This window comes from Strix uralensis, chromosome 1 (genome assembly GCF_047716275.1).
Source record: "Strix uralensis isolate ZFMK-TIS-50842 chromosome 1, bStrUra1, whole genome shotgun sequence".
NCBI classification, from domain to species: Eukaryota; Metazoa; Chordata; class Aves; order Strigiformes; family Strigidae; genus Strix; species Strix uralensis.
The window spans coordinates 106,647,889-106,669,269 of NC_133972.1; the positions used below are offsets into that span (position 1 = coordinate 106,647,889).

Sequence of the window (21,381 nt, forward strand, 5' to 3'; positions counted from 1 at the left end):
ACTCACAGAATGCCAGCTTGCTGGTTTGTGCATATCAGGGAAGGCATGTCTGTAGCTAGAAGTCCTGTATGAGTAATTTGAGTGTGTGTAACACATGAGTAGCAGCCTGTGTGGATTGCATGGTAACACAGAAAGGCTTCTGAAAGGAGCTGAGACCAATGGAGGGTGTCTTCCTCCCTCCCTCCCTCCTAGCTCTTTCTGCTAGCACCTGCGTCCTTCCAGGGCTCCTTTGTGCTGGCTGTGGTTCTGGCACTGGAAAGCAATTCAGAGACAACATCTTCCCCACTTGCCAAAATGATACAAAATAAAACCAAAAAAAAATCACAGAATAGATTTTGCTGGTTTAATAGGTCTCTACAGCTCACATAGGGGCCTGATGAATGCTGAGCTACCACCAGGTAGGTGTAGAACTGTGCAGGTAGGAGCAATGTGGGAGGGCAATACCTGCCCTTTGGGTGTTAGCAAACTCTTATGTTAGCAAACTCACCTTCCTTGGCTCCTACTTTTATTTGACTTAGTCCAATAATGACACTAGAGGATCAGAAGTACACCTTGATTTCAGCAGATGTCACAGAACTTAAAGGGACAATTTTAACTGTATACTCATTATTCTTTGATAATAATGCACTGTGTTTTAAATTAAAAATATAACTTCAGTTGCCTTAGTTATCCCACTGCTTTTCAGGTATTTCTGCATGCATTTATTTACATGGATTACTTTATATTAAATATCTAACTCAAGAACCCCAAAAGTGACTGAGTTAATTTATTTTTGGAAAAAAGTAGTGATGGTCACTTTTGGAACAGGTTTGACTGTGTAGGCTCAGGCATTTCAGGGAAAGCCACTGGAGATAAACACTGTTACATGGGGAGATGACTTGCCTGTAGGGCAGAGTAGCCCACGTTCCTGGACAGTAAAGTGGAACTGAGGCAGAGCCCTGAAATGTATTGGCCCATTGGAAAATGCTCAGGGGACACAAATCCTGTGGCATTTAATTGTCTTGCATCCAACTGCAATGTGTGTGTCAACATACTCGTGATCTCTCCTCTGATGAAGGGGTATTTGTGTTATTAATTTAGCTTGAATATATAATTATGGCATTTAAAATCAACAATAAGTTATCAAGTATAAACTGAGTATATAATGCAAATTTGAATAAATATAAAATTGTTTGGTGCCATATGGGGGAAGACTGTTGGAGAAGGAAGCAAGCATGGTCTAAAGCAGACCTTTTTTGTAGGTATAGTACTGAAAATCATGGAAATAAATGCTATTAATTTATTTTTCTGTTTACTATATTTGAGACACTTCTCAGAAGAAAATACACAGTAAAATAAATTGTAGTCAAAGTGCAAACCTCACCCTGGCTGAGAGAACAGTTTAGAATCTTCTGAACTCTGGCTTTATTGACTGATGAAGAAAGTTTAAGACATGAATTAAAAAATGTGTTGGCTGTGGATTTCAGTGTATGAGGAATGAAAGAATTCGAACAGGCATGGGCCTATGTCCAGAGCTGAATAATAATACTGTCAGTGATAATGCAAAGAAACTTCTAATAAATACTAGTGCTCCATAGCTCCAAAAAAGCATAATGACATGTTCATAATATAACAAAGATAACTACTTTTTATCTACCAGGAAAATAAAGTATAATAAAAACAGCTACTTCCAAGGCTAGACAATGACTAACTGCTATAAAGACAGGGGAAGTCCCATGCATCTAAAATAAAGCAAATGTTGGCTAATATTTTGTGAGTGTGAATGGATGATTGTTGTGGACTTCTTATTCTGACTAGAAATAAAGGACTCATGGCTTAAGGAACATCAAATCAAGAAAAAAGGTGAAGTCTCTAAATACAGGAAGGGTAGAGACTGTCTTTTTAGTAATGAGATGAAATGCCATTATGCTGTATAACAAAGTACATGTGAGTAGGACAAAAATCAATGTTAGACTTGTAAAACAAAGCACATGGAAGAAGACAGTACGGAGAAGAAACAAGAAGGTGATGTCCTTGTATGTGGCAATTGTGAGACCAATACTGTTGAAATGTTTGGTCCAGTTCTAGTTTTCATCATTTATAAAGAATATTAAAGCACTGTAGCTTTCGGAGGAAAAATTAAAAAAAAAAAAGCCAAACAATTACAAGAAGAGCAGCTGGGCTCAGAGATGTATCTCAAAAAAAAAACCAAACAAACCCCATCCAAACAGAAACCTTAAAAATCCACAACATAAGCTTCTATATTTCTATTGTCCAAGCCACCTAACTTGCAATGTGCAACTAGTAGTTTTTCCCTTAGGGGATGGTTGTCCATTTAGAAACATTGAGTAAAGTACACTTGCATTATGAGTTATGCAGCTGCAATGGATGGCAAATATAGGTTATTGGGATGCTGTGTGCAGCAGTGGCTGTACATACCAGCAGCAACATCTGGGGTACCATGCTGCGCCAGACTGAGCTCATTCAGCTTCTCTTTCATCCTCTGTTCACACTGCTGTCTATTGGACTCCAAGCCACATACTTTCTATTTCCTTCTCATAAAATTTTCAAGGATAATTGCTTATGTGAAGATGCCTGTCCACAGCTCAAAGTTGGGCAGATCAGTTATAGAATTCGTATATACTAAAGAAAGAAAGAAAAAATCTGTAGATGGTAGATTGAAGAAAATAAAACAGGCACTAAGATATAAGCATGGTTTCTATTGGTCTCCATTGAGATGATCTGTGTGTAATTAAGAGGAAAGCTTTGTCAATTAACTATTTTAATATATAGTAAAATATGTGGTTTGATCTAAGTGCAAGTAATTCACTTGTGCAGTTGATTTAAATGTTTATTAAGGAGATCATATTTTACATCTCTTGAAGTAGAATAATTACTTGACTGAGAAATATTGTTTGAATCTGACAATCATGTTCTGAATAAGTTAGTATTAGCATTACTTCTATTATTTTCATTAAAACAGTATTTCTCATCTATACAATCACTGATCCTTTTGCTAATAAGTATCTATGCCTATGCAGTGTCACCAAAACACAGTGGAAGGTAAAAGAGGATTTTGTCTGTTATATTCCTCATGATTTCATAAGATCTAGGTTTTATGGTGGATCACACCATAAGTTTCAGTCTGTACTGGCACATGTGCTGGAGTATGTGTTGAGGTAAAAATAAAAGATGAAATAGTAGTAAGATTGGCTTTTGTAATGTCAGAACTTAATGTGTGTATTACAGAATCACAGAATCATCTAGGTTGGAAAAGACCTTGAAGATCATCTAGTCCAACCATTAACCTAACATTGAGAGTGCCCAAATTAGTAATATCTATTATTCAAACATCCGCTATTTTAAATAAAGAAAAAACACTCTTAGTAATTTGTGAATCTCAAGTCTAAAGAAGATAACTCTCTAGTTGAATCACATGGTTTGTTACCGCAGTGGCAGAGAAATGACTTGATGTGAGCCATAGAACATCATCAGATTATAGCTTACTTCTCATGCCAAAAATCAGCACGTCATTTCCACAAAACACGTTTCTGAAACACTGGTTGGCTTATTTCTTACTAGTATTGCTGTAAATTTATTAAATTAAGTACAACATTTTATTATATATTTATATCACATTTTTTACCCCAAATGTAATTGTCTTATTTTTCATAAAATGGCTGTGAAAGCATAGAGCAATGGGTGACTCTCATTAGTTTCCTTCCTATTCCTGTTTTAAGAAATGAAGCTATCACAATTTATACAATTTCTCAGTGTTCATGAGGAGCACTCCTTTCTGCCACATTGGCAGAACCAAATACTGCAGTAAACAACACTATGTCCGTGTCTGCTGGGGCTACCTAAAGCCCCAGAAAAAAATCTAGGAATGCTTCCTCACCCAGCACATGGGAATTTTAGAGTCTCGAGGCATTTAAGGTACTTGAGATGCTGTAGCTACTTGTCACATATTATTATGAAGCAGCATGTTCCCAAGGAGCAAAGAACCAAGCGGTAACTGCAGCTGCAGTTGCAGTTTGATGCCTGGGTAATAAATATGTGCTGTCATCATCATGGATTGTGCTAGAGATTCCTGCTTTGAGACTTCTTGCTGATATGTTTTTTGTTGATTTTACCTTTGAAAACAGATTTATTAATAGGATTATATGTAGAATAAATAGCCAATTTCAATTTCTCAAAATTGTTTTTTTTCTATTAGTATCTGCATGTGTAACATACAAACGCTGTAGTTTGTGAACAATACCCAGGACAATGTCAAACCTCATAAAATAGTATTTAGAAATTGTTATTCCTTATAATAACCCATTTGACTTTTTATCATTTTCCAGTAATCTTTAATGACAGTAAAATACTGTGATTGAATAATTTTGCAGATAATAAAGACATTTTCACATGAGTTGTTCCATAACTCTTTCAGCACCATCATCCGTATCTTTCTTTATCTACTGCTTAGATCAGTATAAGACACAAATCTTAGCAAAGGGAAGTTGATTAAAAAAATACTTCTAAATCTATAACTATATTTTTTTAAATCAAAATTTTTACATTTATTCAAAGCATTCAGACTTGATTTATGTTTTGTTGATAGCTTCAGAACATGTCAATGAGGACGTACGTATTTAGTCAGTAGCTGCATATGGTGTATGTCTGTCCTACTGAACGATGAAAATGTGGATGATTTTGCAAGAAGCAATGATAATATTGCAAAACAGTTGCACTTGGAATCTAGAAAATTTTCTGAACTGGTATACTACCAATAATAGATGACAGTCATATGCTATCATAGATGATAGAAGTGATGCTTGCTGTATGTTTATCTATAAATAGCACTTTAGTAGACTACAATTTACAGGCCTATTAACTTGTAATAAAAGAGTAAGAGGAGACAGAGTTAAAATAAAAGGCAATAAATTTAAAACCAAATTAAAAAGTAATTTTTCCACACAGTGAAAAATTTAACTACACAAAATTTAAGTACTTGGTTCTGTGACCAACACAGGTCACAGAACCGAGAATTTAGCAAGGTTAAGATTGGATTGACTACAGATACATGTCTAAAATGAAGTGACACTTGCATAGCATCATTACAAGTCTTTAATATTTTTTACTATATTTTACTTAAACCAAGTAGCCACTTAAACTAAGTAGACAAATGCATTATGATCATGTTCAAACAAATGAAGGATATTAAAAACTACCCCAAACTAAAGGACATCTGCATGAAGGCTGCTAAGGTGCACACATAAATCTGCCTGCTAATGTTTTACATTCTCTCTTGGAGCTGTGCTAACAGCCACTGGATGAGATTTAGCTCAATTGGATTTCAGTGGGAGCAGCTCCTGTGTCCTTCTGTGACTGTCCCCAGAATCACTCCCATTACCAGTGTTCTTTTGCTCTTTTTGTCATAGATTGGGGCTTTGGGCTTTTAAGGCTTAGCACAAGGTAGTTTACACTTGTTGAAGGGTGTCATTTACTATTTATCAAAGGGAAATCATGTTTTGTGGCTTGCAGGAAAAGTGGGGTGAGTGTGCTGTACTACACATCTGTTGTACGGTTCCTGCAGGGAGCTGATTTCAGTAACTCAGATGGTTACCTTCAGTGCATCCCTTTAGTGACCAGAAAGGGTTATCCTAAAAAAGGGTGGCTTGCACAGAGAAATATATTGTAGTGTTACAAGCTTATCGTTTGGTTTCTCTTACCCTGTTTGCTAAAACAAAGATTAACAGAGACAATAATAGTAAACCAAACTGGGGATGCAGTAAAACAGCAATCTATATTGACAGGACTCAGCACTCCACTGCAGGTTCAAAATATTAAAAATACTTCTTTGCATAAGTGAATGAAAACCTCTTCTTTCATACTCAGTTATGAAATAGCTGAAGTAAGGAAGAAATTTAACAAGATCTTTTCTTAATTTAAGTCGGAAAGATGGGATGAAAGATAGGAGTAATTTGCTAGGGATATGTAAGGAGGTTTCAGTGTTACGTGACCATTATTTTGAGGAGTAACAATATGTAGCACAAAGGATAGTACTGACTTAAAGGCATTACATTTAAGAATACTAGGACATGCATGTTTGTGTAGTACAAAACCAAGCCACAAGAGCTACTGGTATCCATAATCAAGTCGGATAAGTACATAAGTAGGTTATAGAGCCATTTGGAGAACCATATGATGAATGAGATGGAGAATGATTTTCTTGTGTGATCTTTGATAGCTCTTACATATCCTTGATAAAAACAGTCACATAGTGAAAATCAATTGTTTGCATATCTCTTGTACTCTGAGATTCAGTAAGTTACTGGCTTTATTGTACCTCCATTTTCATCCATGAAAAGTGGGTGATAGTACAGGTCAACTTTCTAAGGACATTTGAAATCTGTGAAAGAAACCTTTAAGGAGGTGTTATTGAGTTATTTTAACCTTGGTTGAATCTGCTGTCTTCAAGGTTTAAGCCTTGTTTGGTTAATTTTAATAGTGAATGGAAAATAATTGCAGTGTTAATGAAACTGTGTTATGAGAGATTTATAAAACTTTTAAGGTATTTATTTATTTTATTTAGGGTCAAGTTGTTTTCAGAAATGGAGAGAGGATGGGAACCATCAAATTTACACAATTCCAAGGTAGGTTGCAAAAAATTCAATTTTCATTATAATTATGTATGCAATTTCAAACTTGTGTGTCAGTTGCATTTGTTTCAGGATGTTTTAAATATGTACAATTATTTTGAAAAGGAACTACTTGGAAGATGCAACAAGGTATTTAGAAAGTTTTGTTACCTGTTTAAAATACTGTGTTTTGAACCCTGAGTGGTCTGAGGTATTCCCAGATACTTCCAAGAATTTTTCTAGAAGAAAATCCACATACTTATAGAAACTACTGATCTATAACAGCGAACAGCTGTTGGAAAAGCTCTACTTGTCAGCTAAGCATCCACTTCTTAATAGAGTTGTTTTTGAAAACTGAATCTGAAGAGGAATTTAGAGAGGATTTTTGCTGTTAAGCTCTTTCAAGTTAGTGTTTGTGTTCTCTGAAGACTCACTTCTGACATTCTGCAACTGCTTGCTAAAAGTTGCTTCAGGAGTCAGTCCCTCAGTGTGCAGAGGACACAAACTGCTGACCTCATCCCTTGGAGGCAACACACTCCACAGTGCCAAGCCTGCTGCATCCTCTCAGCCTGAGCTGATCCTCCAGGGAATGGTCTCAGCAGCAGAGACCACAAGTGTAGCCGCGGGGATTTGTCAAGGGTCATTTGCAGCTGGGACGAGGTGCTTCCTGGGGAGAGTTTTCTGCAGAAATGGTGATTCATAGAAGGCATGTTATAGTTGTTTCTACAGCTTATAGAATGCAATTCATGTTTTTGTTCCTAGGCTAAGGCTGAGATAAAACTGGACATGATTGCATTTGGATGGTCTCATGAGAGTAGTAGTGAGAAAGCTGGAAAGTCCTTTTCAGACAACGCATGAGAAAGAAGCGTGCACTCCCTTTGTCTTCAGGAGATCACTTTAAACATAATCCTGCTGACCAAGTTACAAAGGCTTATCCTTTAAACAGAAATTGTCTGCTGTATGGGCATTATTATTAATGAACAGCAATGCACTTGAGGGGATCTGTTACTCATTCTAATTTACTGAAGCAATCTTTGGGATTGCTCTTGCCTTCACAACTATAACTGATGCTATTAACTCATGTTCCCTGAAGCATTTCTACCCACTAAAACTTTGCAGACGTCATCTCATGATAATATAATTTAGAAATTCTTGCTCAACACTAATGATAAATATTTATTGTTTCATCTTCTTCCTTCACCCCTCTCCCCATTTTTTCATAGTAGCAGTGTTTACAGCCACATGAAAGAATCATGAGAAAATATTGTACAAAATATCGGCACATTCCCTCTGCGCATTAAGGATGTGATTAGGGATCATGGGGAGATGCAACATGTATCTTCTGAACTAGTCTGGAGGAGCAATAGAAATCCAGGATAGCTGATTTTATGTAGATTTTTGTTTCCAACCATTCAAATTGAGTTTCTTTATAATGTTTTCGTTTTCACATCAGATGGTATTTAACACCAATGGTTTTACCATCAGTTGAAGTACTGTTTGGTCAATACAAACATAGGAGACAGACGCCCATTTTATAATTCCTTGCAATTACTAAATTACTATTTTAGAACTGATTCAGGCACATACTTAGGATTTTGATCATCAACTGAAGGTTCTAATTAACCTACAGGAAAAAATAACCCAAGCATTCTATGGAGAAATGCAGGACAAGGGCTGGATTATCTCTCATGCAAGCAATCATCTGTCAACACATCTGAAGCCTGGTTTTAAGTTTTTTTTAGATTTGTATTAATTTTTGAAATTAAAAGAATGTACAAAAATGTATGAGAAATTGAAATAAGGAACAGTATAACAACATAGGTGAAAGTAATCTGAACAGTATAACAACACAGGTGAAAGTAATCTCTTTTTTTAACTACAAATAATATTCTAACTATTAAAATTTTTTTAATCTGTTATTTTCATTGGTATTGTTTTTATACAAGGCTTTTATATTCAACACGTGGTATAATTGTAGAAATTATTAATTTGTTCAAAAGACTTCTTTATTGGTTAGGAAGCTTTCTGAAACATTCACATTAACTTTTAATAAATCTTGGACTATTGGGGAAATTTCTAATCATGGAAAGAAGTTAATTAAGTCCAGTACTAAAAATTGTAAATGGGCTTTTCCTTTGTAGTTATAGCTGTTAGGTGCTATCAAACTCGAGACAGATACAACTCATTCATTAAATCTTTTTTTTAGAATATAATACAAATCATGATGATTTTTAGGAAAAAAAAAAAAAGACCACATCAAACATGTCTTGTAAATGCTTTTATGAGATTAATTGTAGTTATGAGTGCAGCATATATTAAATGTATCAGTAGCTTATTATCCAAAAATAATAACTGCAAATCATCAGTCTTAGTATTCTATACCTCAAGAGTAATTTCTTCATCTACACTGGTTTATAGTTTTGTTAACAATTTGAATGAAAATGCACAGTTACAATTTAATGCAGAAAAATAAAACAGGTAAATAGGTAATCATATATCAGAAGTAGGATTCCTTGGCCAAAAATGCTGTTCCTCGTTTGCCAGGGTAGAAAATCAGCTGGGTAGACTCAGCAGCTTCATTTTCTGTTCTTTGCTGTAAACTTTTGTGTTAATGAGACTATCTGCAAACATTTGGCTGTGGAAAAAGCAGACAGCCATGTCTGCCAGAGGCAAGGGAAAACCAGCCTGTGAGGGTTCAGAGGGTAACTGCAGTATGCCTGACACGCTGTGATGAAGTTCTGAATAGCTGGTTTAATTTTGAATCTGGATATAGTTTTTCCCAAACTCACGCTAGTCATGTCTCTTTTTCAGCTTCTGTGCAGCCTGTTAGTTTTGCAAGTGGTCAAACAGATGGTGCCAGAGATAGCTGTGACCGAACTGCTTACTGCTTTATAGATCATGAATACCACCCAGGAATGATTTAGTATGCAGCAGAGGATACAAAGCACATGTAATAGCATTTTCTTTCCCTACCTTACTGGCAAATAAAGAGCAGTCTGTCACTCTAGCTCAAATATCCAAGTGATGTTTGAAACTGGCATCCTTCCGAATGAATGGCAATTTTTCCATGGGTGCAATTAAGGACTATTCTCATTGTCAAACATAGTTGAAGTAGATGGCCAAAATCTTTTGGCTAGTGAGAGCTGAAAGAGGGTCTTGGCAACTGTTGTGTGCATATCAAGGAGCAGTAAGGGCAGCAACAAAACTGAGATTGTAGAATACTGTGATACAGGAGGCTGCAAGAACAGAGATATATCTGTCCTTCAAAGTGTTTCCCTTTGACAGATCTTTTCTGATTAATCTGACTGGAGCCTAAGAGGCACCTTGCTTTCAGTCATATTCCTATTTCTGTCAGGCATTAGAGAAATCTTAAGAGACTTCTGTGCTGGAATAGGTTAAAAAGGAAAATTAAAGCTGAATTGTAAGCAAATACCATTGAAATGTGCACAAATCATGCTTCTTGTAGATAGGAACAAAAGTCGGTGCATCTTGAGAAAACTTGAAGAAAGTGGGTGGTCATTTGCTGTATCATTCTGGGGAGAATTTGAGAGTTTCAACTTATTTAGGGTAATATGACATTTGGTAGTGTTGAAGGCTGATCTAGGTATCAAGCAAGAGTGAGAGTGTGGCTTGTCAAGTGTGACACCATTGGTCTTCTTAGAAAAGGCCTTACTGAATTTCTGGAGTAAAAGTTGGGTGGGAGTGTTGATCGGCTCGAGGGTAGGGAGGCTCTGCAGAGAGATCTGGACAGGCTGGAGCGATGGGCTACGGCCAACTGTAGGAGTTTCAATAAGGCCAAATGCCGGGTGCTGCACTTGGGCCACAACAACCCCCAGCAGCGCTACAGGCTTGGGGAGGAGTGGCTGGAGAGCTGCCAGTCAGAGAGGGACCTGGGGGTGTTGATTGACAGCCGGCTGAACAGGAGCCAGCAGTGTGCCCACGTGGCCAAGAAGGCCAATGGCATCCTGGCTTGCATCAGAAATAGCGTGGCCAGCAGGGACAGGGAAGTGATCTTACCCCTGTACTCGGCACTGGTGAGGCCGCACCTCGATTACTGTGTTCAGTTTTGGGCCCCTCACTACAAAAAGGACATTGAATTACTCGAGCGTGTCCAGAGAAGGGCAACAAAGCTGGTGAAGGGTCTGGAGCACATGTCTTACGAGGAGCGGCTGAGGGAACTGGGGTTGTTTAGTCTGGAGAAGAGGAGGCTGAGGGGAGACCTCATCGCCCTCTACAGCTACCTGAAAGGAGGTTGCAGAGAACTGGGGATGAGTCTCTTTAACCAAGTAACAAGCGATAAGACAAGAGGGAATGGCCTCAAGTTGCTCCAGGGAAGGTTTAGACTAGATATTAGGAAGCATTTTTTTACAGAACGGGTTGTTAGGCGTTGGAATGGGCTGCCCAGGGAGGTGGTGGAGTCCCCATCCCTGGAGGTGTTTAAGAGTCAGGTTGACATAGCGCTGAGAGATATGGTGTAGTTGGGAACTGTTAATGTTGGGTTGATGGTTGGAATGGATGATCTTCAAGGTCTTTTCCAACCTAGACAATTCTGGGATTCTGTGATTCTATGAACAGAAACAGACAAACAAATGTCTACTCTACAGTCAAGAGCAAGGTACACGAGAATCCAGGATTGCTTTCCTGGAGCCTCAGTTCATCTACCTAGTTCTGACTTGTTTGCTGTCCACAACTGCTTCAGTGAAGGAGACATTGGCAGTTCTCCAGAATCACCTGCAGATACAACAGCTTGTTCTCCAGGGGCATCAATCTAACCCTGAAAAAGTTTCCTTCTATTATTCTAAATACAATCCATCAGACTCTTAAGTACTTCTGGTTCTTACTTCCATAAGGGTTCATATAAATAATAAGACTAATTGCTTTTTAATATGTTTTTATATTTAACACCTGTCCAGTATATAAACAACAAAACCAGTTCATGGCTTTTCTTTCCGTGATCATGTTGAAGGAATATAATCCAAGAAACAGAAAATATGTAGTAACAACTCTGAAAACTCAAATTTGAAATATCTCATATTGTATATCTGTAATCTGTAGTGTCAAATATCCAGAATCAGTGGATTTAAATTCCTCTGCTTCTGCAGCATATTTACAAAGTGAGAATAAAATCTCTTTATAAATACTAATTTTTTTCAAAGATTAAGGAGTACCTTTGAATAGCTGGATATGAATTTATGGGAAAAGTGAATGAAGTACAGAATTCTGTTGGCTGAACTGAATTTGAATAACAAGCAATAAATAATCGCTAATGTCATGTAATGAACAATAAAGATGTAAAACAAACTGCATGCAGTTTATCCTGGGCAGCTGGATTCTTCTGGAAAAGATTACTCTGTCATTAAAGATATGCAAAAAAAGGAATTAATTAAGGAGTCAGAAAACTTACTTCTGACGCATCCTAACTGGAGCGCTTAACTGTGGTCACAAAAATGTGTGTTTGGTAGACTTCCTGGTGTACCATATCCACTTCATTTTATCTGCATATGGGTAGTGTAGTTAGAATGTATCCATCCATATCTTAGTGACCACTGTTTTTTTCTTAGCTTAGTGATTAATTTATCCTGTCAAATTAAGTCTCTTAAACAATACCCATAGTGGTTTGTAGCAGCTTTCCAGCACACCACACAAATGAATCCCCACACCCACCCTGCCCCAAACCTGCTTTTTCAGCTCCAGGGCAGTCAGTGGCAACTACATGGAGCCTTTAATAGGTCCCTCACAATTGAAATCTCCCCAAATAATAGTTTTCTACATGCTATCAGATGTTTCAATACCAGTTCATCCTGATAGTCTGAATTGTGGTATACAAAAACCCATTGGTGCTATCTTGTCTTATAACTTGTCATTTAGAATGCTGGTTCAACAAATATTTTAGGCATTGCATTTCAGTCACACTACCTCTGCAGAGTACCACTTCCCTCTTCTGTTGGCAGTGATGTTTTGTTAACCAATTTGGGATAGTATCATCTATATGAAACTACAAGGTATCCACAAAACTGATGTAGAGTCCCATTTCAATGAAAAGAATAGCTTCCTAATATGGAGAGATATACCAAGTAGAGTCCTGAAAGGGTGTGCCTTAAATCTGGAGTCACTGAATGTTGTCGTTGCTGATTAAGAAGATGATCTAGAATGTGTAATTATGAAATGTACAATGGTCTCTGAGGAAGCCAGCAAGCACAAGGGGACTAGACAAGGATTCAACAATATCTTAACAAATTGAAGAAGTAATCAGGAAAAAACAGAATGCATTTTATTTAGGTCAAATGCCTGGTGCTACATTGGGAATAAACTGCTGCAAATACAAATTGGGGAACAATTCACCAGGCCATAGTTATACATAAGAGGAACTAGGAATTAGAATGGGTCACATGAATAAGCCAAAACATGAAGAGGTAAAAAAGGAAAAATTTTATACTGAGATGTATAAATAATAGTATCCTTTCAATCTACCCAGTACCAAAAGGCTACAACTAACCAGTCCAGTGCTGATTTAAGGAAAATGTGTAAAGATGACAGAAGATTAAAAACATACTTCATTATGAAAAGTAAAGGATCTAGGCTGCTTAGAGAAGAGAAGATGGTTGAAATATGTGACAAGTGCTGCTGAAACATTTTCTTGTCCTGCCCACATCGGCTGGCTGAGAACTGCGGGATTTAAGTAGTAGCAGAGGAGATTTGAGCCAAATATTAGGAAAACGTTTCTAACGAGAAGGGTTTTGAAACTCTGGAAGGTGCATAAAATTGCTACCTCTGAAAGTTTTGATGAACAAGTTAAACAGACCTCTAAAGTGGTGTAGATGTATTCATTGTGCCTTGAGACAAACAGATAACTTCTATTACATCTTGAGGTTTCTGCTAGGCCAGCTGTATTTAATCTTAAGCTATTGCTCTTCTGCAGTGTCTGTTAAATGATTCTGATGCTCTATTTACAAGTACTTGTCCACTGCATGCTGCTAATACCATTTGTTGTATTTCTTTGAATTGTTTCTAGTAGGAAGCGTAGGATAAGCATGAAATCCTAGACTGTTGATTAGGTTGTTTGTAAGGAGGAAACATAGATTTAGTTGCTCTTCCATCGGTTCTATGTTTTGTTTTTTTCATTTAAATCCAATGTATTATTTGAATGTAAAATGCTTAATTAATCATTAGGGCTTGGATCCCTCATCCGAGTGAGGATCATAACTACTAATAGGTTATAGTGTCAGGCCCTCTCACCCTTTGCCTTCTGGTCTTGGGTTTTTTCCTATGTCGTACAAGATTTTAGCAGGACAAATAGTGAAAGTCATTATCCAGACATATGTATAGCCTGGTCATAAACAGAAAGAGGTGAAAATTACAGTTCTCCTCAGGCAGAAAGTGAATTAAAGCTGGGATTTCCCAAGTATATGATGAGTCTTCTAACTGTTTATATCTAAATAGGTACTATATGAAAGGGAAGTGCTGTACCTTCCCTTCTGCTGATGCATTTGAAAGAAGGGACTCCTGGTCAGTTCTTGACAGAAAGGGGTGTTTCTTCCCCCACCAACACACAAACATACACAGGCACATTAAAAAAAAGCATGATAATTAACAAATCTATCAAGAGATACCATTTACCTCCTGACAACCCCAAATAGAAAACTGAAACTTATCCCTTGTCTGTATACCAAGTGGTAGGATATGGAGTGCAGAGATTTTAGTGTTTTGATGGCTGATGATGGGACACCTGATAACCTGTTTGAATCTGACCATAATTATTTGTATGTCTAGTGCATGAAGAATTGCAGTGTTGGGTCAGATAACAAGCTCTGTCCAGCTCAGTATGTGCTTGGTAGTGGACACTGAGGAAAGGATATGGCATATGCCAGTTATGGATATCTGTATCAGAACAGGTGTATATAGAATTCTTTTTTCTCTGTTTCACACTCTGAGTTCCCAAAGGCAAGTGTTTTTATTACTTTTTGAGCTGGAGGGTGTCTTTGGACCATCAGGTTTAACAGTTGCATGTGGATTTATCCTCTACCAATTTGTCATATCTTTCATGAATCCATTTATACTTTTGGCCTTCAACACATCCAGTGGCAATGAGTTTCACTAAATAATTATGCATGTAATGATTAAAGTCCTTCCATCTGTTTGTTTGTTTGTTTTAAACCCGCTATCTCACAACTTCATTGGGCATACCCTCCTTCTTGTAGTGTGAGAAGCAATGAATAATTGTGTCTTATTCACTTTCTTCATATCATTCATGTTTTACAGATCTCTCTTATCAATGACTCTCTTTTAGAAATGCGAGTCATTGTCATCCGTTTAGTTTTTTCATCATGTAAAAGCTGCTCTAATAATCTATAGATTCTAATAATGTCCTGCCTCTCCTGATGCTCTTATTCCCTTTTTGTGAGAGCTTAATGAGAGCCACACATAGCATTGAAACATCCACCTCCATACCTCACACTGCTCAATGACCTTTTCGTGTTATTTTAATTGCTTTCCCACATTCATCCCTTCTTTGCCTCTTTGGCCAGCAGTGAGCACAGCACTGATGTTTTCAAAGAACCAACCACAGTAAATCCAAGGTAAATCCTGGATGCTATTAATTAATTAGCACCAACCACTATGTATGTATACTTGATATTACTTTTCTCTTGTATGTTACTCTGTAGTTTACTAACACTGAACATTACCTGTCATTTTATTATCTGTATCTCAGGCACTTTTATACCAGTCTTCTGTCAGATGAAAACATAAAGGGGATTATATTTTTGTATATGTTTATAGCTGTTTTCCCTTTTCATTGTCAGATTATTTTGGACACATTTCCTGTTCAATTTCTCTTTTTGTTCCATACCTACAAGCAGCAGTGTTTTCCCCTAAAACAGTTATTCTTCTTGTAATCTATTCTATTGGTATTATTTACTAGTTGTTGGGGCTGTTTGTTTTGTTTTTATAAACAAACATGGAATAACATATTGAGATTCAGGTACCTAAATTGTGCACATATACTGTCAAACTGGAGAAAGGACAGATAAGAGCTACAGAAATTGTTTTGGGGTCTTAGGACATTACTTATAAAGAAATATTAGTGGGATTAAGTGTTTGGAGTTGCTAGAGTCGCCTCATTTAGATCAAGCTGTATTGTGTAGATATAAATTGCAAGGCCAGAGAGGACATGCTGAAAGGGTATGCTGATACTGCAGCTGCTGGTTGTCACAGCAGCTTATCTTGTTTTACCTGAGCTAGCTTTAAACTGGTCAACTGGGCTGCTGCTAGTAGTGTAGCAACAATAACATGGAGCAAACCGTAAACTGGAAATCTTCCCAGGAACAAAATAAGCATTTTGGTAGGTAGCCTTTCCTTTGGGAGCACAGCTCTGGGAGACCACAGCTTTGCAGCTATCAGCATTCAAGCTAGCTAGTTTAAGGCTAGCTGGGTACTTCTGTGCCACCCAAATTTGCAGTAGGCATGAAAGAGTTGTTGGGAAAAGTTGGATTCATTTTTTTCCCCCTCAGGCATCAGAGGCAGGCATGTGTGAGGAGCAGAGGAGACCTATTTATCATTGTGTCTCTGTGCCTGTGTTTTATAGAGCAGTTCATCCCTTGGGAGGTGGTTTGGACTGTGCATATAATGATTACTGGGACAAGCACACACATTATAGAAATAGCTGTAGTTTTTATAGGATTCCAGTTCATCTGGCATACTTTGAGGCACAAAGTGTTTCATAGGAACTGATAAGTCTCTGTCACTATTTTGTGCAAAAATGTCTTAGGAGCTGTCTTAAATACCAAGAAAAAGGACTGACGTTCAAAAGTAACAGCAAGGAAAAAAAAGTTGGAAAGCAATGGAAAATAATTTTACAATAATTAATCTCTACAAAAGTTTGAATTACCCAGGTCCACAAAGTTAACAGAAATTAGTACCCCACTAAAGAAATGGTGTCTGAGAAAGACCCGAAAGAATTGTCAGCTGTGTCCTTCAGAGCTCTCCTACTTTTACTGCAATTTAAAAAATACTTTTTTTTTTTCCAATCAATATTCAGAATCCTACCTCTACTAGAGTTAACTTGTTCAGATATTTCATTTCAAGTGATGTACAATGCTGTCCCATCTTTTCACCACCCAGTCGTCTCTGTCTTTTGAAGAGAGGCAGAGTCTCTCTTGAGGTCTGCGGAGCTGCCCCGACCTTCTGCTCTCTGCAGAGCTGTGTGCTGGCAAGTGTCTCCCCTCAGCATCTCGGAGAGATGCTTTTTTTTCTGGAAGAAGTTGTAATACAGTTTCTGCAGGGGGATAAACAGAGCCAGATGACTTACAAGAAATCCATCAGATGCTGGTATATATTGCGGGAAAATATTTCATTTCATGTAATTAATAGAGAATGCTGTCTATTGCAATGACATTGTCCCTAACCTGTAGTTTAAACATTTCCCCAAGAGATACAAACCCATGAAATAGAACAACTTTAATTCTTAATGAATGGAAAAGAAGAAAATGAAGTTTACCTATGTCACTAAAAGGACATAGATTTATTACTTGACATTACAGCATTTGAACAGACAAAAACGGAATATTGTTTAGTAGTACACCATGCCAGCATGTAAAGGTTTGTGTAGTTGGAGGCTAGAGATACCAAGATAAGGTTATAATGCCTGACAGATCTCTCAGTTGATGGATTTTTATAGCAAAGAATATTTGACAAAAATTTCCTTTAGACAACTACTTCTGGGATGGTAGGCAATATCATAGTGTTAGGAGAAAACAAAAATGACAGGCAGGCCTATCATAGATAAGGGAGATGAACAAGGAACACTTTTTAAAAAACAGTGAAGATGGATTTGTTCACTGTGTAGGTGACCAAAGGCAGTTGTGAATCATATGCTGCAGAATTCATGCAGGTGTTGGTACTAAACCTTTGAGAGCACAGGAACAGTGTTAATCAAGATATTAGCTAGTTATTAAGGGTACAAAAAGACTAAATTGCTTCCAAATTTACTAGTCCCCCTTTTTGCATCCTAATCATAATTTAGTTTTGTTCTGTCATTACAAGTGCTAATTTAATTTCAAATCATAGCTGATCATGCAGTCATTGTATTGGCACCTTGTTCTCTAAGCTGACATTTTAGTTTCTGTGAAAACAATCTGTTTCAATACATCATCACTGGAATCTTGTTCAGAAATTAAAGAATTCTGATTCTGTAAACATGGTAATAGAAAATGAACACATGTAATTAATAGAATTAGGAGGAGAAAAACTTTTGAATTTTGTTTCTAGATGTCTGACCTTAAGTAACACTCTACAACAGCACAGGTGTCATTTTCCAGCTTGAATCACATTATTTAAAATAACTATATTAAATTTGTTATACTTCTGTGATAAGTATCTCTCTGTTTATTTTCAGTGAATCTTGCTGAGATGCTTGAACAGGAATTTATCACTCTTCCTTTCAAAAGAAACTAAGTGGGCTTGACAGTTCAGGAAATAGTACCTTTCCATTTCTTTATTCCCAGTGTCAGTATAGACACTCTGTAGTCACATAAGCTGACTGAGAGCAAGCTCATTTTTCAGAGTTCCCTCTTGCAGACTCTGGGAGTCAAAAAAACCCCAGATTTTTAGGACTTAAGCAAAACATCTTTAAAAAACTTACTATGGACTCTAATGTCCCCTTGCTCCTGGAAAAAAAGGACTGAGTCATACTTTTCTTACTCTTGAGTTATTGGTTCAAAAACTAAAACCAAAGGAAGAACATGAGTGTGGACTGTTGAGAAAAATGTCTGCTTACAATTCCATCCATCTTGGTATTTGTTATCTTCAACTGGAAAGCATGCATAATTTTTTCCTTAAATGGTTATAGAGGACAAGGGGTGAATTCTTCGTAAGTTATTTCATTAGATTGATCTAGTACATCTACCTGTAAAAAAGTGATTTCACCACAGATGATTTAGCAGTGATTTAGTTCAAACTACTGCCAGAATGAAAAATGCATTGAATTAATACTGTGCATGTAAGAAACAGGGTCAGACAGAGGAATAGGGAACTGTCCTTTGCACATAAAATTAAGTGCTGTTTTATATGATCCCTAACTACTGACACAAAGCAGTTTGAAACCTGCTGTGTTTTCACTGTATTCCTCCCTGCTTTTTTTAACCTCTACACCATGGACACATTTTTCCTCCTTGAACTGCTTTCTGCATATCCAAATCAGAACTATGCAGGCCATGCTTGACCTTGACAGACTAGGTGCAGTCTTTTCAGGTTAATCACTTGTGTAGGAGCATTTATGTATAATAATCAATTTCCTTTTTTTTTTACCAGATTTGGGACTTGCCTGGTCTCACCAGGTGGGCTAAGAAGCCCTGCTTGACATGGGAAACACTGGCACAGCCTCTCTGTCAGTGGCTGGGTCACTGCAAATCATCCTGGGGCTACTGATAAGGGCTAGTTTGAAGGAGAAGGAAAAGAGCAATACCTCACTGAAAGGATATCTCCTAAAGTCCACCTGCATAGCTACACACCAGCTTTTGCACTGAGCAAGCTGGATAGCTTTTTGCTGTGAAACATATATTCCCATCTATCATAAAGCCATGGTGGATCCTTGCCTCAATTAAAAGTATGCTATAGGTCCCAAATTAGTAATACAGGTTCCCTGTTGTGGCCATTTTAAAAGGTCAGGTTATTTATAAGCCTGGTGAGCCAAATAGCTCCACATTCTGCCCTGAATAGTGTTATAATGGAAAGCTGAGTACGAAGCAGATTCCTGTGCTCCTCGACCAGCATACTGGAAAGAACAAGGTGTCTAACATATACAGATACCCAAATCCTTGAGCAATCAGTTTTACTCTTTTACAAGACTGCTTGTACCACATAGGTTATAGGATGGAGTCACAAGAGAGTTTGGTGGATTTCAGGGATGTGGCACGTTCAGAAAAGCTGGCAACTCCATCAGGCTCTTGAATATGAAGCGTGTGCTTCCTGCATTTAGGAGAGAAAATGAGAGGCTCCCTGTGCAGAGCAAAGGGAACTAAGCCTTCCTCCCATTCTGGCCCTTCAAAAGGTCAGTGCAGAAAGTGTTATAACACAAAGTGATTTTAACCTGACTTTGCTAATGTGACATTTGGAGCATGGTTGTGGCAGTCTGATGTGACAGCAGGCAAATGTTGTGTTGTGTTAGTAAATGGCAGAGGGCCTGATGAAAAGGAGGAAGTTGTTCACATATTTAGTCTGTGCTTACCCCCTCAAGAGGGAAAGACTACAAAAAACCCCTGAAGTGTGAACCACAAAGATCAGCAAATACATGAAAGTCTTCTTGAATTCAGAGGAGAGAGCAAAATTTTTGAAAAATCATTCATGAGTTTTCACGCCCAGAAAATGTTAAGTTGGATTTAAGGCTGCAGTTGTATACGGAAGCTGTAGATCATCAAAAGCTTTTTAACTGCTCATATCCAGGTTTGATAAATTCAGCTGGCCATCTAAGTGATAACCTGCAGCCAAATGCTAGATTATTGTCTGTGTGTTACAGTTTCATTTTTCAGCACTGTAGGCCTATTTTAATCACTGAAAGCCTCCCAAGACTCAGGCAGCTTTAGGCCAGCTGATGATGTACTGTGATAGATAAAAATCAGTGTTGCACATAACTTAAACTGTGGGCTGGCTCTCGAATTAGTGGGGTTTACAGAAGCATGAGTTCTGGGAAGGACTCTGGGCTTGCAGGTCATAAATGTGCCCTATGGATATAGAATGCCCTACTGATGCCATGGGCCAGCGGGTAAGTACAATATTCCATCCCTCCTCTGGGCTTGAGTTGGAATTATAGTTCTGTTTCCCTTATTGATTAATATTTCAGTAATTTTTTTTAACCACAGTTGAATTTTATTTGTTTTAGCTCTCTTGATCTCTCTACATGTATGGAAGAGGCTGACTAAATGTAAGAAATAAAAACGATAAAATGTTAGGGGGAAAGACAACTGAGTCATAAGACTTATATTTCTAAATCACTCAGGCATTTTGAAAATGCTACCCAAAATGGATTCTCCCCAAATTGAGCAAATCTGAAACCTAACTGTTTTGTAAGATATAGTCAGATAAATGCATCTCCTTTGGCTTCATAACTGAAGACTTGAGCATATAAGCAGTTTTCCAAGCTTTTCTCACCTTAGACATTTGTTGTGATTGACAAAGGAGACCTTGCCAGAGTAATGATAATGTTTTCTTGCTCTTTTACTGAATTAAAAAAGAAAAATGGTCTAGGTAGGAGCATTGCAAAGTCTCTCAGCTCTGCCTTATGGAATTTTGCACTGAGACTTTCTTAACATGAGATCCTAAAGGGAATAAAAGTTTATCTTAAATGATCTGTCAGGTTCAATTTATTTGCAGTAATTGGCCTGGGGCTCTCCCATTTAGCAAAACCTTGGCTGCTGTTGCATGGTCAGAAAAGTTGGAAGAAAAGGCTCTTCTTTCTGCCTACAGATGCACCCATACAAAGCAATTCAGCTAGCATCCCTGGCAGGCTTTTGTATCCTGTAGGGCATCGACAGATGTACTAGAAGAATAACTTTGAGCCTTCACAATCTGCATATGTACCTCCTTGTGCTGGGCAGCAGAGACTAGCAGAAATGTGCACTGCCCCTTTCATGACAGATTTGAGGAATTAATTACATGCGGCCTTCTCCCCTCAAATAGTGCTGCCATAGCTAGGCATGGGCACCAGGGGGAAGGTGCACTCATCCTAGGGGCTGCTGCCAACTATGGACTCTTGGTATGCAATGAAATTATGCTTGTTTGAACT

General features: G+C 37.7%; 1 protein-coding gene across 3 annotated transcripts in view; it reads left to right on the forward strand.

Annotated features, from left to right (window-relative positions):
- Positions 1-21,381, forward strand: part of GABBR2 (gamma-aminobutyric acid type B receptor subunit 2) — a 487,733-nt gene that overhangs the window by 269,008 nt on the left and 197,344 nt on the right. For all 3 annotated transcript variants that reach the window (XM_074876123.1, XM_074876133.1, XM_074876142.1), the window contains one exon: positions 6,560-6,620. In XM_074876123.1, coding sequence (XP_074732224.1) covers positions 6,560-6,620 — 61 coding nt within the window. The remainder of the gene's footprint in view (positions 1-6,559; positions 6,621-21,381) is intronic.